The following is an 18,687-nucleotide window of genomic DNA, read 5'->3' on the forward strand; positions in this document are numbered from 1 at the left end:
CATGCCAGTCAGAATGGCTGCGATCCAAAAGTCTACAAGCAATAAATGCTGGAGAGGGTGTGGAGAAAAGGGAACCCTCTTACACTGTTGGTGGGAATGCAAACTAGTACAGCCACTATGGAGAACAGTGTGGAGATTCCTTAAAAAATTGGAAATAGAACTGCCATATGACCCAGCAGTCCCACTGCTGGGCATACACACTGAGGAAATCAGAACTGAAAGAGACACGTGTACCCCAATGTTCATCGCAGCACTGTTTACAATAGCCAGGACATGGAAGCAACCTAGATGTCCATCAGCAGACAAATGGATAAGAAAGATGTGGTACATATACACAATGGAGTATTACTCAGCCATTAAAAAGAATACATTTGAATCAGTTCTAATGAGGTGGATGAAACTGGAGCCTATTACACAGAGTGAAGTAAGCCAGAAAGAAAAACACCAATACAATATAACACATATATATGGAATTCAGGAAGATGGTAACGATAACCCTGTATGTGAGACAGCAAAGAGACACAGATGTATAGAACAGTCTTTTGGACTGTGTGGGAGAGGGCGAGGGTAGGATGATTTGGGAGAATGGCATTGAAACATGTATATTTATCGTATGTGAAACAGACCGCCAGTCCAGGTTCGATGCATAATACAGGATGCTCGGGGCTAGTGCACTGGGATGACCCAGAGGGAGGGGATGTGGAGGGAGGTGGGAGGGAGGTTCAGGATAGGGAACACATGTATACCTGTGGCAGATTCATGTCAATGTATGGCAAAACTAATACAATATTGTAATTAGCCTTCAATTAAAATAAATAAATTGATATTTTAAAAAAAGATAGGAAAATAAAAGTGTTAGCAAAAAAAAAAAAAAGCTGTATATTGTCACCCTGTTTCTTTAACTTATATGCACAGTACATCATGAGAAATGCCAGGCTGGATGAAGCACAAGCTGGAATCAAGACTGCCAGGAAAAATATCAGTAACCTCAGATATGCAGATGACACCATCCTTATAGCAGAAAGTGAAGAGGAACTAAAGAGCCTCTTGATGAAAGTGAAAGAGGAAAGTGAAAAGGCTGGCTTAAAACTCAACATTCAAAAAATTAAATTATGGCATCCAATCCCATCACTTCATGGCAAATAGATGGGGGAAACAATGGAAACAGTGACCAACATTATTTTCTTGGGCTCCAAAAGCACTGCAGATGGTGACTGCAGCCATGAAATTAAAAGATGCTTGTTCCTTGGAAGAAAAACTGTGACCCAGACATACATATTGAACCTAGACAACATATTAAAAAGTAGAGACATTACTTTGCCAACAAAGGTCTGGCTATTCAAAGCTATGGTTTTTCCAGTAGAGATGTATGGATGGTGAGAGTTGGACTATAAAGAAAGCTGAGGGCCAAAGAATTGATGCTTCTGAACTGTGTTGGAGAAGACTCTTGAGAGTCCCTTGGACTGCAAGGAGATCAAACCAATTAATCCTAAAGGAAATCAGTTCTGAACTATTGTTTTGAACTGTCAAGTTAAATGTATCATTTGGGCATTACTTCTAACAAATGGTATAATGTTTATAAAACAAGTATCCCTGTTGGGTTGGGATGGAAGAGAGAAGCTCTTCTCTTCAAGAATCTTTAGTGAGTTCCTTGACTTTTATAAAATATTCCCAATTCTATTTAGCCTTGCATTCTGCTTCTTCACTCTTGGTACTTCATTCATTTACACTAGAATAAGTCAATGTTAAAGAAGACACAAAAGTACCAGGAGCTTATCCAGAAATACAGAGTCAGTTTTACTTGACAATAACCACTGCAGTTGAGTCCACCCATTAGAAACACATCTTTCCATACCTTTCTCTGTCTGTGGGCAAAAGATTATACAGGGGGAATAACGCTTGAGATTTACTAGTGAAAAAATGACTTGACAAGGCTGTTAACAGCAAAACAGCAAAAGGCTTGTCCCTGTGAAACACCTTAAGGAACAGCTGTGCTCGGAGCTGAAGTGGAGACCATCTCCCATCAACAATGAGTGGGTTTCGGGGTTTCCCTGGTGGCTCAGTTGTAAAGAACCCGGCTGCCAATGCAGGAGACATGGGTTCGGTCCCTGATTTGGGAAGATCCCACACGCCTTGGAGCAACTAAGTCCATGTGCCTCAACGAGCGAGGCCGCATTCTAGAGCCTGGGGAACCACAATTATTAAAGCCCAAGTGCCCTAGAGCCCGTGCTCTGCAACATGAGAAACTACCACAACGAGAAGCCCAAGCACTGCAACTAGGGAGTAGCCCTCTTTGGCCACAACTAGAGAAAATGAAGACCCAGTACAGCCAAAAATCAATAAATGAAATTACATATATATGAAGGAAAAAAAAAAAAACCACGAGTGGGTTTGGATCAAGGTGGTTTCCATTTGAGAAAAACATTCAGTGGCTTCTTTTTTTCTCATGAACAGACGACATGACCCGGGCAGCAAGAGGTTCCCTATGCATTTATACTAACTACAGGATTGAGTTTCGGCTTCAGCCAGTACTCCTGGAGAAGAAACCAAGAGGCAGACATCAGGTTATAAAAACACTGGTTTCCTCTCTGCCGAGTTCTGTGGTCATTTTATTACTCTCTCCATTTTCCATGAAGAAATATACTTACATTAACCTTACCCTCTACTTTCCCCTAATGATTATTTGGATATACATTACCAATTACACGAATAAGAATGCAATAGGTGTTTGATTCCACGGTGACTCTAATAATCATGTTCAGAGACATTCACTAAACAGGTTCTCATATATCATGTCCTATTTTTACAACAACTCTCCACCCCACGAACACAAATTTCTAGCCATGTAATAACTAATCAACTTTTATGCACCGCATGTAAATTCAAGTAAAGCTGCTAAAACAATTTCTGCCCAGAGCATTTTAGCCCAGCCCAACCAATCTGAGACTTTTCCTTTAAAAAAAAAAAAAAAGGAGTCATGAAGCAATCACTCATCAATACTGACCTTGTTGCTCACTGTCTGCTTCAGTTTTTGAAGGACCTGGGGCAACAGGAAGGGGTCGAGGTGGCCGGGGCTTTGGTGTGGGAGGCGAGATCTTTTTCCTTCCAATATATTCTACGTAAGTTCCCGGAAAGTCTCCCCTCTCCCCTGTCGTCTCGTTATAGCCATTTAACCAGCCAATTTCTTCAGGCTTGGCTTCCTGTCCATCACTGAATCCAAGAGCGACCAAGGACCCTTTGTTCACAGTCAATATGTCCCCCAGGTGCAAGTCAATGTCTTCTTCCCGCTCCTTCTTATAGTCGTACAGCGCCCGGTACTGGTACCCCTCGGCACTCATGGCTGCAGACCTGAGACCATGCGACGGCTGAGGCTGGCTGCACACTGCAGTTTACCCTGACGTTTCTCCGGGAAGTGAATTCAGAGTGTGTGCGAAGGCTCCTGATACACCTCCAGCAGGAGACAAAGCATCAATCTCCAAAGGTTTAGGAGGAGAGGTGATTGGCCATCCGGCCGTCCATCTGTCCTCCATGAAGGGTGTGACTGAAGTCAAGGCTCTCCTCCTCTGTGGCCACGGTCCCCCCACCAGCTTCCTCTTCAGCGACTCGTCGACAAGCCGACTCCAGGCTGAGTCCCCCGGCGAGGCCCGATCCTTTCTGACACTCTTGTCACACTGCCCATCTGTCATTGACTGTGGCACGCCACATGCGAGCTGCACCTAGCAAAGGGAAAGCAAGACTTATGAATGAGCAGCACACTTGGGCCATCTGCATGAGTCTGGACTTGGACTGCCATTCAACAAGTACTTAACCAATCTGGCAGACGGACATGGGCCGGCATACTTGGGCTTCACGCGGTATACACAACAAAGATGAGGGAGGCAGGCAGTCCCTGCTTTCTAAGAATGCTCGGCAGGCTGAGAGGGGTGCTGGCACGTGGCAACATCTCTGAGACAAGAAGGGACAAAAGGAAGCGTGACATGAGGTACATGTCCTAAGAGAGCAGAGACTGAACGCTAGGGAGTTCCAGCAGGGGAGAGCCCACATCTCACTGCAGGCATCTGAAGACAGAAAGAACATGCGGCATGAACTTAGGTGAAGCTCTGAGGAGGCATGTGTCACATTCTGGGAAGAGCCAGAACAGGCAGTCCAGTATGTGTGAAGCCAAAGAGGAGGCGTCAGATCCGAGTTAGAAAGATAAGCAGGGGTTGTATGACACCACACATGCTCGTGGCGGGTTCATGAGTAATGCTATCTGCAATGAGCCAGAAAAAGGCTTGGAGAAAGGGGACGGGCAGGACCAGGGTTACATGTGAAGAATTTCTATCTAATCCTGATGCATGAGAGGGGCTGTCATAGAGACAGAAGAGGAGAGCCAGGCAAGGCGTTTTGCAGCCATCTGGGCAAGTGGGCATGAGGGCATGAACCAAAGTGGCAGGAGAAGGCGTGGAAAGGCGGGAACTGAAAAGGGACAAAGAGGTGTGGCGGGGTGGGGGGGCACGGCAGTGCTGAAAAATGGATGGAGAGAGAGAAGCACACGGGCCTAGGATACTGCATCCCAGTGTGGGAGACAGAGAGACCACAGCAAGATGAGGAACAGGACCGCAGAGAAGCCAAGAGGAAGGGCTCTTCCCAGCCTCGAGAGCTGAGTGAAGGTTCAAGGCGCTGTCCGACTACTGGGGCCTAGAGATCAGCTACTCCATCCACTATTTTAGAACTCATTTATACATGACATCAGATAATCGAGAAATATTTACTTGTGTGTCTGTTTAGCAACATGTTACTATGTGGTAATAAAAGAAATAAAAAAGACACAAAAATTCAGTATATAATACCAGAACTTAGGTCATTTTGCTGGTGCCTTCCAAGCAAAAAAAAGCAAAGTAGAAAGTATAAACTGTACAGAAAAGTACAAAATAAAAAGGAAAAATGCTCTCTCCTTCCCACTTTCTCCTTTATCCCAAAGGTTATTACTGTTTGATATTAAAAAGCAATAAAAATAATTTTTTTTTTTTAAACAGAGAAAGAGAGCAAAAAGGGTGCATGACCCTGAGTTCATGAGAAGACCGTAGATACCAGTGTCAGGTAAAGGGAAGCCAGGAGGCCTTGGTGGGCTAGCAGTGATGCTGAGCATCCAAACCCACGTGTGAGTAGCTGAAAACCTGGTCTGTGATTCAGGACAGGGAACACACCTGAAGTTTGGTTATCAGCTGCAAATAAGACATGGGCAAACTCAATGGAATAAAGGAACTCAGGGGAAAAAAAGAAATTAAAAGTCAAAAAAAAAAAAAAAAATCCGAGGACAAAACATTGAGGCTCACTGAATGCTGCTGAAATGGGAAAGTCAAGGTCTGAAGACAATGCCATGCCCTGGAAATACGGGGTAAGAGGGTTCAGGTAGAAAAGGGTGATCTCTAAGACGAAATCCTGCAGAGGCCTCTGGGAGTGTAAAATAGGCAGGGCTAGGTCACCCCAGGGCTGGGTCCATCGTGGACGCACAGTAGAAAAGCAGAGCAAGCCACTCTAGTCTAATGGTATAGAGGATCTGTTGTTGTTCGGTTGCTAAATCGTGTCCAACTCTGCGACCCCGTGGACTTTGCGGCACGCCTTTAAGGAGTTAAGGAATAAAGAGAAAGCAGATGGCTGCTGCAGATCACTCTATGAAGACAGTTCAGTGGAGGAGGAAATGCAAGGTTCTTCTTTTTTTAACTAGTGGAGGCAGAGGGCTTGGAGAGTCAAGAGACTCTCTTAAGAGAGGCGGTAAGCAGCTTGGATTGCCGCTAGAACAACAGAGAACAGCGCGCACTTGGACGCACTATGCGCCCCACGTTCATTTCTCCAGGTTATCTTGGTCATAAAGAGGAAAAGCAAACTCAAGGTTTCAGTTAAGCTGGCTGAACAATAAAGCAATAAAAACAATAGCCTCACAATGTCGGTGTGCTATGTCAAAGAGAGCTTTTGTAAGTTTTCAAGAGTGGAACCCCTTAGAAGTTTAACATTATAGGCACTCTGCGGTGCAGGCATCTTAAGAAGCAAAACCTAATCACAGATTAATTGTTATACTGGCATTCAGAAGTGTAAAGCATTCAACTTTACATGGCTAAAGCCTCTTAGCTGTAATACAATAACGCTCTTAGGAGAGTTACATATTAAAAGAAGCAAAAACAAACACTAGAGATCTTTGTGTAGCAAGAATATTAATTTGGGGTAGTATTCTACTTTGCATTTCAGTCGGCAGAGGAAAAAAAAATTAAAGCAGCCAGCAGAGCATATGAGAAAAATAAACTATGTTATGTTTGAAGACAGCCTCTCCTTTTGCCAGATCCAGAATCAAATTAAATATTCACTGCATAAATTCACACGAAAATGTAGAACTAGCAAATCCCATTTTTAGTACTAATGTACTCTGTTACAAATGAGACACAGAACTCTAAAGAACATGGAAATTTACATATCCCTAAATGCCTGGAAACCAGGCAATATGCCTAAGAATAATTTAATTCCTTCAAATTTGCCTTGAAATTTTTGTTAGCTTTTCCTGGCAGTTTATATCTTTTGGGGGGGAGAGGGGGGAGGAAAATCCTCAACTAGTAGGCTGGGTAGATCTTTCCGCCAGATGCTGCCTATGGCTTCCTGTTTCAACAACCCAGAAGGCCAGTTTGGTGAGATTCTTAACAGAATGAGCAGTATAATGATCCCTCTCTCCCTTCTTCCCTGTCCCCTGCAATTCCTCCTCTCCCCTCTAAAAAGTCTCAGCAAATCGCAAAGCCTTGCTCATGACATCTCTCTGCAGCTATGCATGTCCTGCACCAGGGACACTGTAGTACGAAAAGCCCTAGGTCTGCTCAAGGTTTTATAAACCTAAAAACTATGTTAACACCGGCCTGAAGCTAAATCCCTGCAAAGAGATGAAGAACCCTGAGGAACCCTAAGACTCTAGCAACTGCTAGACTCTAGAGCAGCAATAACAAACCTCGCCTTAGATGCCAGAGACTTGTCTCTACAAAGCTCCCCTTCCTCACCATTTGTAAGAACCACCTTACTTTGTGTGTAAGAATCTTGTGCAGAATTCTGGGCCCTCCATCGGGGGGGAAAAAAAAAAAAACATCCCCAGATCTTCTATGACTCTAGGGCTGCAAGTAACACACACTACTCTTATCTTCTGGGACTCCACCATCAAGGCCAGAAAGACCAATCAAAACAATCCAAGGTCAGCCATGATTCAGTGGCAATTAAGTGAGTGGAGAGCAGTTAAGAGGGAGAGCTGCCTAGCCATCTGGGGGGCAGGTGAAGGGCATCCTATGGAGAGGCACAGAGAGGCCTTGGCTAGAGGGAGGAAGCACGTGGCTTCTCTGCTGCACACCTTACACTTTCTCCTGATGGCCACGCCCATTTTAATGATGTCATAGTCATCATGGTCATCATCTAATACTGGGAGCTATAGATGTATTAACCCATTCAACCATCACCATCAAATATTTATTGGGAGCTATATATGTATTGACACGGGTCAGTGACCATGAGGTGGGTACTACCAACATTCTCACTTTACGCAAGAAGAAATGAGGTGCAGAGTTTGTGTCTTGGCTGTGATTATCTTGGCCATGACAATGCTCAGCAAGTGACAGGTAAAACTAGAGTTCAGATCCAGGCAGTCTGGCTTCAGAGTCATCACTTTTAACATTCTAAAACCTGCTGCTCAAACTCAGTTTCCCTGGATGCCCATGGATGGCCAGATACGTCAATAAGGTCACCCATGTAGATTCCTTGCCTGCACACTCAGACCTCTCACACTCATCCTGATGGTCTGCTTTTTACTCTCTGTGATAGTGGCCTTACTGGCAGTATCTGTGGCTCTTTCACAAAAAAACACCTGCACAAAGAGAAGCCTTTCTAACTCAGCAGGAGTGCCCTCAAGTCCAAGACTCAGCATCCTGGACCATGCAGATTTTCTTCCAAAGAGACTTCACTGAGATGCATCCTTGCCAAACAAGTCCATAATGGGGTGAATCAAATACTGGGCATCTAACTTCTAGAAGGCTGCCCTCTTCTGGAATCCTGTCCATGTCTGCTCTACAAGCTTCAGCTTCTGTCACCTAAATGCCTCTTGCTGCTACCCCAGTCCTCTTCACTGCACAACTTCTGACAACTCAGTCCCTGCTGGGTGGTGGGGGAGAGAGATGTAAATCATCATTCACAGGCACTGGGGAGACCATGTCTAGAGGACTGGCAAGTTCTCTTTCTCTCACCTTCAGGTTTGCCCCAGCACAGCAGCAATCTCTACAACCTCGGACACTGGTAGTGCCTAGGTTACTCGCCTGCGGTCAGTGTGGAGCCCAAACTATATGTTCCCCAGATTCACCAGCTTGTACCTCTAACCCTTTGGCTACATGCACCTGTCCATTGAACTATTTCCACTCAGTTCCAATGGAATTATTTCCATAGTTTGGGTTTTTATATGCAGATAATATCCACCACGGGGCTTCCCTTGCAGCTCAGATGGTAAAGAATCCATCTGCAATGCAGGAGATGCAGGTTCGATCCCTGAGTTGGGAAGATCCCCTAGAGAAGGAAAGGGCAACTGACTCCAGTATTCTTGCCTGGTAAATTCCATGGACAGAGAAGCCTGACAGGCTACAGTCCACGGGGTCGCAAAGAGAGTCAGACACGACTTAACGACTAAACAACAGTATCCACCATTAGTAATTAATGTTTTCAAATACCTGAGGCAGTTTTATGACATAGGCTCTAAGCCAGTGCATAGCCTGAGTTACTGTAACAAAAGCTATAAAGAAAACCTAGGAACAATAACAAATTAACTTCCTCTTATTAGAACATCATATGAAACAGTTCGAAAGTTCCTTAACGGGAATTATGTTGCTCCTATCTTTCAAGCCTTTTACAGACTGCCTGCAATGAAGGCAGATTTTCTCTCTGCTAAAATACTGACCAATTATCATTCTGTTCCTCAGAATAAAGTTGTTTCTGACGCCCCACAAGAAGCTATCCATGACTTCTCAATGTCCAACTGCTTGAAAGTAAATTTTCAATTTAACCCTCTAACCCGCAGGCATTTGGGCAAAGAACCAAACACAACTCTTTGAAAAGTCCTCTGACTTTGTTGACTTACTCATTCCCATTTACAAAGGACAGAGGTTTAGCAATCTTGGTGGGGAGGCAGGAATAAAGAATATTTTCAAATCACTTAAAATAAACCAAGAATATATCCTGATCGTGTGATTCTACCTTGCCATGAAATCAGCTGTTTGGCCCTGGTTCTCAGCACAAGACAGACCTTCAATCCGGCTGCAAAGCTATGGATCAATGCCTGGGCCCCAGCCCTACAATTCATCCTTTCATCTTCAGTAGGGCAAGCTCCCTACCTAAACTCACATCGCTTTTTTAAAAAACAGAAAACACAATTCATCATCTAATCATCATCTAAAAATCTTTCCCCCTTTTAAATATGGTGTCCTGGAAATCATGAAAATCAAATTTTCCTATTAAACATAATGAATTTCAACCTAAAGTGCTGGGCTCAGGGTAAAGTTTTATGGGGTGAGAATTTCATCTCAATTAAAATAAAATGAGGGGCTGGGATGAAGCCCCAAACCAGCGTCCTCAAGTATCCCCATTCATTTTTCAAACCAACCAGAATGAGCACCAGGCTGCCATGCCCTGGGGGAGCTGGGCATCTGAGCCATGCCTCCTGCCCGCAGGCCCTCCGGGGGCTGGGTATGTGGGGACAGGACAAGCCTTGGTCAAACAACAAGAACATGGGGCTCTCCAGAAAGCAGAGCGATGGGATGGCGCCAGCACTGCCCGAGGTGCAGAAACACAGCCCCAGCTGGACGCATTTCTCAGGCTCAGTGGTCATCACAGGGAGGCTGTGGCTTCCAGAGCCTGAGAAACACATCCTATAACCCAGAAAAGGCCCTGGGGTGGACCATTCCAGTTCTCTGCATCACCCCGGGGCAAGGAAGCCCTGAGAGGAAGCCACCCTGGAATGGCAGGGCGGAAGAAGACACTCTAGCGTCTCTCCTCTTGCAAAAATAGGATGTTACTGCGGAAAATTCTCAGCAAGCAGGCGAGTATAAGCACTGGACTTCACACTCAAAGATGCTTGTCCCCATTGGGGCCTAGATTTTCCAACTTGACCAAGCCTCTTAAACCTCTCTGTGCCACTGTTTATTATGAAGATGAAAGGAAATTATTTATACAGAGGCTGAGTTCTGGTCTTGATAATCGGAGCTTAATATAATACCGACACAGTGCTTACTAGGGGCCAGGCACTGTCCTTCTAGTTTTGTATATATCAACTCATTTAATCCTTGCATTCTGGGTACAGTTTATCATCTCCATTTTACAGAGAGGAGAATCAGCACAGAGAAGTTAAATAATGTGCCTCAGGTCAGACAGCCAGTAAATCACAGCTGTAGCAGCAGTACTGTATATCCCATCATTATTATTAGCATTGATTGCCACTTATACAATTCCTATTTAAAACTGGAAACATTTGCCAAGAATTTTTCTTTGGCACTGCTTCTAAACTCTGCAAACTGTACAGAAAGATTCCTGAAGCTAGCCAAAATAAAACTCTGTTTCTTTAACTCCTTTTCAGAGTAAATAGATAGACAGATAAGGGTTGCTTGTGGACTTTGTCCATCTAGTCCTGGGGCAGAGGGTGGCTCCATAGAGGTCAGGGCTGAGGAGACCTGGGAGGGGCCAGGGCTGTGTGAGAGGGTGGTAAGAGGCAGGGGGTGGAGTTAGGGGACAAAACTCTCCAGGAAGCTGTGGTGGCTGCTTCCTAGCTGCCTTCAAAGGAAAACAGGTGATCCCACTCACACCATTCTCCAGGGACCGAAAGCAGTGGCTGCTCCTATTGCAGCCCTAGCTCCTAAGGCTGAGTCCAGGGCTGGACCACTGAAGTCCAGTGAGGGAGAGGGGTACAGCCTGGCACCTCCCTTTCTTCACTCTCTCCTCCCTTCTGCCAGACTCCTATGACTGCAATACTCTTTGGGGTGATTATTAACATGAACACCATTTTGACTACAGGTGCAGGGGGTGGGGGGCAGTGGGGGTGGGGAGCATGTATGTATAGATATACTTCAAGGAAAACAATGCTGGGAGGATATAACATCTCCAAGATGTTTTTATACTAGGATTTTTTTTTTAAGCAAAAGGTATATTACACTCACTCTATCCTTTCAAATATACACAAAAACCCTAACATCACCCAAACAGACATGGTTAGCAGTAATTACAGTCTGTTTTCAGCTGCTTTGGCATCATGTATGTGAAATGGCCTTTAATTGCCACTTTCTTAAGCAAGTAATTCCAATAAGAGCGTTGGTAGAATCATGGCAGGTAATCACATTAGGGTGTAGGTAGAGGAGACCGGGATACAGAGGGGCGGGTAGAAAAAGGGATAGGATGAATATTTCAAAAATGAATTACAGGCTAAGTTTTTTATTAAAAGCTGTCATATAATTGATATTATGCCTTGCCTTCTAAGGTGATAACCCCTTCCTTCCATTGATAAGTAAGGGCTTCTGAGGGCTTCACTAGGACACTCTATTCTCTTGCCTTCACTGGTAAATTCCTGCGTCCTCCAAAATACAGAAGAGCTGTGCGGAGCCCATCTAAATGTATAATATACTAAAAAAAGGCACTTCCCCTTTTCTTCTGCATTGTGTATGCCTCAGTTGTGGGAGAATTAAAAGCAAAACACCAAATGCAAACATGATCTTAGCTTTCAATATTCTACCTGACCACGAAATCTTTTTTTTAAAATCTGCTCATTGACCATCTCTTTATTCACGAAAATTGATTTTGCATATGACAAAATGCAAACACAATGCGAGCTCAACTAGAATTGTTCCTGTTTTAATGAGCAAGTGGACAATCTTTCAGATTAGATGTCTTTTTAGAATAATCCCTTAAAATACCTAAGAAAGAAAGATTTTGACCAACATAGTAGCCTAAGAATTACCGGGCATTCATGAAATTTTACTTAAAGATATGAGCAAAACTTTAAACAACACAAAATTTGAATAAGTGGAGCAGGCTTGCATGAAAATACAAAACCCTCTATAACCAACCAAGGTGCACTTGACATTTCCAGCAGATAAATTTGCACTACCACCACCACTGTCAATAAGCAACATACATATCACCTATGACTTACTGTACCACTTCTGTTTCCCAAATCAACTTAATACTTCAGGGGTTTACCGTTCTTAATCAATTTAAAGACACAGGTAGAGAAAGACAATACTATTAATCAATGGAAAATGAAATGCTTTTTTTCACGTCAGCTCTCAGCATCAGAGGTGAAAAGACACAGCGATATCATCATTTTACAAAAGCAGATAAAACAGCAGATAGTAATGTGTACAATGCAAATATCTATTATGCAACTGACAAGAACAGGTCCCAGATCAAGATTGAAAGTTAAAAAGCTACATTCTAACACACTTTACAAGCCAGTATCAGATATACAAAACTTTCTTCCAATCACAAAAATTTATATACTTCTATGGAAAAAAAGTACAACTCTCTAGTTGCAATTGGCATATAAAAGCTAAAGAGGCCAGTAGTTGACATAACCTAGCATTTCTGCAAGGCAGAGACCCTCCTCCACAGGCCTTTCCAGTTTAAACCTGATCCTCAACCAAACATATCTTTCCAAATTGAAGAGGGATCCCTCAAAAAAAAAAAAAAATCACTCTGGGTATTTTCTCTGGAATGACCAAAACACTTGCTTCCCAAAGCTTAAGTAACTCTTGTTCCTTAGAAAACTATCATCTACTGCTTTTAAAAAACTATTTCAAGACAGTGTACTCTATCAAGAAATTATGGCTAGGAGTGATTTTTTTCCCTCTCTTTCAATGATTTGTGTGTTTCAACGATTTCAATGTTTGTGGCCTTCTGTGCAGAAGTCACCAAATTCCTGATGATGACTGATAAACCTGTCTTCCTACTCTGGCCTTTTCTAGCTGATACCTACCTATTCTGACCTTTTCTAACTAACACCTAACCACCTTTAAAGTTGCCAAAACGCAACACAAGCCAATGAGGAAAAAAAAGGTGGGGGGGCAAAAAAAAAACCCCACTTCACATAATGCCTGGGTAACTTATATTGTGAATGTCCCGCCTAACAACTAAAAACTTCAGCCCCATCACACTGAAATGACAATCTAATGCTGCGTTCAAAACCCGGAACTGTTTTATCCATTCGTACTTCGCACAGACTGACAAAGAGGAAAGAACTGGAGAGGGGTAAAAAAAAGGCCGGAAAAACCCCTATCGCTTCGAAAGTCATAAAACCCCCCAACCCAGTAAACTCACACTTATATACCAGCAGTACTGCAGCTACACCAGAGATTAACGGTAAACGTGAGAGCTTTCTGATATCAAACTACGTCCAGAGAAGCAGAATTTCCCCAAATCCAGTTCACACACATTCTGCATTCAACATGTAACAGCCATTCCGCTCACACCCTTTCAGTACACGATCGAATCTGGTTACCAAAGTACATTTCTGCACTCGAGCGGTTGGCCTGAGCTTTCCTGTTCTCTTTGTCTTGTGATCTGCCGGGCAGTTTCTGCCCTTGGGAAGTGAGCGTGAGAGCTGTGGATTCCAGACAATTCCGCACGATCTTTCAGCTCGGGCTTGCACGCTCTCTCGCTCCCTCTAGCCGGCTCCATATTGCGGGGCCGGTCCCTCCAGTCTAGCCCCACGTTACAAAAAGCTAGATTTCCGGGCTATCCGAAGACCCCATTAAATCTGCCTCCAACAACCTGCCACAGGCCCGGCCGGCACCACACGCCGAGTTAGGGCCCCGGCGATCGGCCGCCCCGAGGCACACTTCCCCCACCCCGGAAGAGGAGGGAGGCAAACTTCGAAGGGCGGGGGCCGCGGGCGAGCTCCTGGGACCCCCGCCCGCCCCGGGGAAGTGCCCGGGCAGCGACCCGGCTGCAGCCGGAGAGCGCGGGGGAAAGCAGAGATCCAGCCCGCTACGCGAAGCCGGCGGTCAGGGAGCTCTTCTCCGCTGAAGGGCTCCGGAAAACTGCAGCCGGGCGACTGGGGGAACCCTCAGGAAAGTGTACGGTGACGGATAGGTGGCGGAAGCCCGAGTTCGCCTGCAACTCCGGGGACGAATGCTCCCGGCGGCGCGCACACCCCGCTCGGAAGAGGACCAGGGAAACGGGAGCCGCGAGGGAACCGGGAGCACGCGGGGACGCTGGCCGCGAAGGGAACCCGCGGCTGCCCGGAGGGCGGCAGATGCCAGCGGCAGGGAGGACGGGGGCCGGCTCGCTTCCCCCGGCTCGGTTCTGCAGAAGGAGAAGCGGCTGCTGGTGACAGGAAGAGAGCGGCGGTGGCCGCGCGCGCACGCACCGCCTCCCCCTCCCGAGCACACACCCGGACCGGCTGCCGCCGCCTACCTCCCCCGCTGGCCGGCTTCCTTCCTCTGCTGGGCCCAGGCTGCACCGGCAGCCTCTGGCGCGCACGGCTCCGATGAGCCCCTGACCCAGCTCAGACCCGCCAGCCGTTCCCGACCCGAGCTCGCCGTCTCCAACCCGTTGCCAGCAGTGGCCGCCGCTTCCTCCAACTCCGCTCCAGCTGCTCGCGACTCCTTTCCGTGCGCCCGCAGCTCCAGCGCCGGGCAGCGGCCCCGCCTCCGGCCCCGCCCCGCGAGCCCCGCCCCCGAGCCCTCGCCAACCAGCGCCCGCGGCTCCGCCCCTCTCCGCTAGCACCGCGCCCTCCGCCGCTGCCATTCACCGCGCGGCCTGCGAGCCCGGCGGCCAGCTGGGCGGAGCTCGGTTCCTGCCGACTCTTCCTGCGGCCCGGTTCGCCTTCCGCCCCCAGCCGCGGGGATGCCCTGGGCTACCCGGCCGAGTGCTCTGGGTTTTCGCCCGCCAGCCCGGCCAGGTTGCTTCCCGCCTAGGGCTGAGCCGGCTGCCGGGCGTCTTCGAGACCGGAGGCGGCAGGTCTGCGAGAGACCGAGGACGAGTTCAGACTTAGAAGCTGCGTCTCTAATCGCGGTGTCTTGAAACACACCCCAGCCTCTTTCGAGCCCCCAGCGTCCCAGCGCAGGGGTTGAGGCTGGGAGGACTCGGATTCCAGGCTCGCCAAAGCCGGAGGCCCTGCAGTTCTCGGCTTGGCCAGTGCGGCCGCGGGGGTGGGCGGAAAAACCGCGCCACCCCGCGTGGCGCCTCGGGGTGAAGGAGGGGTGAAAGGGTGAACCGGAGGGACGGGCGTCCGCAGCCTGCCTGGAACTCCAGGACCCTGGCTGGCACTGCCGCCCCCGGGAGCCAGGCGGGCCCGCCAGAAGGGCAGAGTTTTATGAGGAGGGCGCACGCTGACTGATCCCTCCCAGTCCTGAGATGACGGAGCAAATGTAGGTCGCTCAGGCAGACCGCAGTTGCTCGTGGGGTCGGTGGAAGAAAGCTCACGTGAACTGTGAATTCCTTAAATTTCTTAATTTTCTAATGCACATTTTTCAGCTAGTCCTCATTATTTTAGTTGCTCAAGAAAAATCTGCTGTTGATACAAACCTTCCTCTGACGATATGATGGGATGCCACCACCCGCTCTGTTCCTCTTTCGCCCATAAAAACATGTAATAGTCCGCCTTTTAAAAACCTCTTCCCAGATTCCTCTTTCTGCGGTTTCGAGACCTGCACCCGCCCAGTCGACTTGCCCTAAAGCCCTGTTCCCAATTTCCTTGCAAGAATATTACTTTTTTTTTTTTAAACCAACAACTTACTTTTGTCAAACTTTGAATTTGGTGGGTTTTTTTTTTTTTTTCAGGTATTTTTTTAATTCCGTTGTTTTTTTCTTTTCTTTATTTTTAATGGACAATGGAAGTAGAGGAAGAATATCCTGAAATTTGACTGTCCTTGGGAAATACAGTCATCCCTAAAGGTGACTCACATTCTGATGGACAGCTTAGTTCTACTTTAGGGTTTTCAGGCCTGGCATTTTTGTTATTCCAACGTATTTCTTGAGGTGGAGATACAAAAGCAGACAGCTACCTACTGGTGTAAGAATCCACTTCATCTAAAAGTAAATATGAAGTTTACCAAGCTACATCATTCCCATGCATCCTGTGAAATAAAGGACCTCATACATTGAGCTTTATAAACGAAAGGAGGGGCCTCACCCTGTGACAGAATAATTTTATCCAATCCAATAAACTGAGATATAACTGCTATGACATTTGCTGTGTTTCCGTTAGGCATGGGCCGGAAGAAACCTTACCAGCTGTCTCCTTTCCTACATAATGAGTTCCTGGAAAGACACTTATATACTGCTCTAGTGGTGTTCTATTCTCCCTAAACTAAAAATAGCATGAAATCCTTGATCAAGCTTCTTTTTCTAGATAGACTTCAGCCACTTATTTCCAGTATATATGTATTTTTTCTATCGTATTTGAACACAAAGCATAAGTCCATAGAGTGTTGCATGGAAGGACAATACGTCTCTCTTTCCATAAATTGAATAATTTTAGTCTTTGTTTCATCTCTATTAAATTGATCTCTTCACCATTTCACTAATATTCAAATATTTATTCATTTTCTACTAACTTGAATAATAAAAGCGAAAGTCACCAGAACAGCAATATTCAGATTTTTAAAAAATAACCTTTGCTTTAATCTAATCTTATCTGGACTCCCAAAATGTAACTGTTATAAGAAGTCATGTGGTGAGACCAAGAGCATCTCTAGGTCTTTGGACCTGCCATGGCATTACCTCTTGGGAATTTGTTGGAAATACAAATTCCCTCTCAGAGAAATAGACATACTGGGGGTAGAGCCTGTGAATCTGTTTTAATATGCCTTCTAAGTGGCATGCTAGGGTGTGAGAACCATTGCTCCAGGCCTAAGGCATCTGGAAACACACACGGAAACCACTGCAATAAAATGCTCAAATAAATGCGCAAACACTACCTTTCAATCAATAACAGCCGAACTGGTGGCTGGCAGCAGTGCCACCATCAAAGAGCTCAAAACGTCAAAGGAGGTACAGTTCTCAAAGGGAGAGAGGATTTATCGTGTGGTGACACGATATTATGGTTGGTGAGAGCGAAGGTGGCTCAGAAGGCAGACCTACAGGGCTCAAGGACCCCCAACACTGAAAGGCTTTCAGAGGCCACAGCAAGCTGAGAAGTACCCTCCTCAAAGAGGACCAGTAGGATATTCTCGTTTGTTACCATCACTCCAGCTACTTCAATGACAGGAGTGCTAGAATAAGCTTCTGTTAGGACTTCCCTGGTGGTTCAGTGGTTGAGAGTCTTCCTGCCAAAACAGGGGGCGCTGATTCAATCCCTGGTGCAGGAAGATTGCACATGTAAGCCTGGGCCTCACAACGACTGAGCTTGTACTCAGCAACAAGAGAAGCCAGTGCAGTGAGAAGCACGTGCACCACAGCTAGAGAGTAGCCCCCACTCGCTGAACTAGAGAAAGCTCACGTGCAGCAGCAAAGACCCAGAAGAGCCAGAAATAAATAAATAAACAACTTCAAACAAAAAGAATAAACTTCTATTAGACGTGAAACCTAAGTCTGTCATTCAGGGTCAAAATCAAAATTAAACAAGAACAAATGCCTTCAAGCCTTTGTCTTAAAGCCCGCAGCATGGGCACTATGTAGGAGCTTGCTAGATCTGCAGAATCCCAGACCTGCTGAATCACAATCTGCATTTTAACGAGGTCCCCAGGTGTTTTGTATGCAAGTTAAACTCTGAGATGCTTTTAGACCAGTCCTCAATTTTGGAATTGCCTGGGGAGCTTATAAAAATCCCAATGCCTGGATTACACAACAGATTATATCAAAATCTTTGGGGGTTGGAACAGAGTCATCAGTAGCTTTTAAAGTTCTTCATATGATTCCAGTATTTGAAGCCAGGTTCAAGAACCACTGTCTTAAAGGACCCAGGTGGGAAAGGTGCCACAGGAAAGCCAACTGGGGAGAGACTGGAGCCTAAATGGCTGGTCTTAAAAGAAGCAGCTGGTACTAGAGTTTAGCTGACTGTGGCCATGCAGGAATGTGAGCCCAGATTTGCCAGGCCTTTCAGAGAGAAGTTGGAAATCCAGATTTTTTTTTTTTTAATGGGCGATTTCCCAATTATTAAATGCTGGCAATTCATTCAACATTTTTTGAACCCTGGGTTTAGGCCACATAAGAGTTATGACCACCAGTTTATAGTTTTATGATGATCTATGACATAAAATTAAGTGGGCCTAAAAAAAGAATAAAAAAAGAAAGAACACCCAAGAAGATAATGAACTTGAGGTCAAACTGTTAATCTCAAGGCTCATGTATTTTGAATCTTCTGTTCCCTACAACACCAAACATTTGCAGGAATTCAATGGCTGAGAATTGGTAATGGGTGAGATACCAGTGCTAGCAACCTTGGGGCAAAATACTCTGACATTTTTCCCAATATTTTTATTTTCCCTATCTCCTGCCCTGATAACTAAAATGGGAGAAAAATCAATCTTTGTATTATTTAGCTTAAAATTTTCCACTCTTTGTGAGCTACCCAGGTTAAACACATATTACAAGGAGCATAAAAAAATTATTGGCTGAAATAGTACTTCCTAGCAAAGGGAGAATTCAGAAGGCCAACAGATTGAGAATTCTCATTCTACTGTTTCTGAGCTTGTACATGCTGATAACCATGTT

At 45.7% G+C, this 18,687-nt stretch overlaps 1 protein-coding gene across 2 annotated transcripts in view; it reads right to left on the reverse strand.

Annotated features, from left to right (window-relative positions):
- Window positions 1-14,532, reverse strand: part of PIK3R1 (phosphoinositide-3-kinase regulatory subunit 1) — a 95,245-nt gene extending 80,713 nt beyond the window's left edge. Inside the window, exons 1-2 of one of the 2 annotated variants that reach the window (XM_061393366.1) lie at window positions 14,446-14,532; window positions 3,005-3,716 (exon numbers count right to left, since the gene is read on the reverse strand). In XM_061393366.1, coding sequence (XP_061249350.1) covers window positions 3,005-3,338 — 334 coding nt within the window. In that variant the 5' untranslated portion in view covers window positions 3,339-3,716; window positions 14,446-14,532. Of the gene's footprint in view, window positions 1-3,004; window positions 3,717-13,528; window positions 13,619-14,445 lie in introns of those variants that run through there. The other variant, XM_061393367.1, reaches the window with a different exon arrangement.
- Between the last annotated feature and the right edge of the window lie 4,155 nt (window positions 14,533-18,687).

This window comes from Bos javanicus, chromosome 20 (assembly GCF_032452875.1).
Source record: "Bos javanicus breed banteng chromosome 20, ARS-OSU_banteng_1.0, whole genome shotgun sequence".
NCBI lineage: Eukaryota > Metazoa > Chordata > Mammalia > Artiodactyla > Bovidae > Bos > Bos javanicus.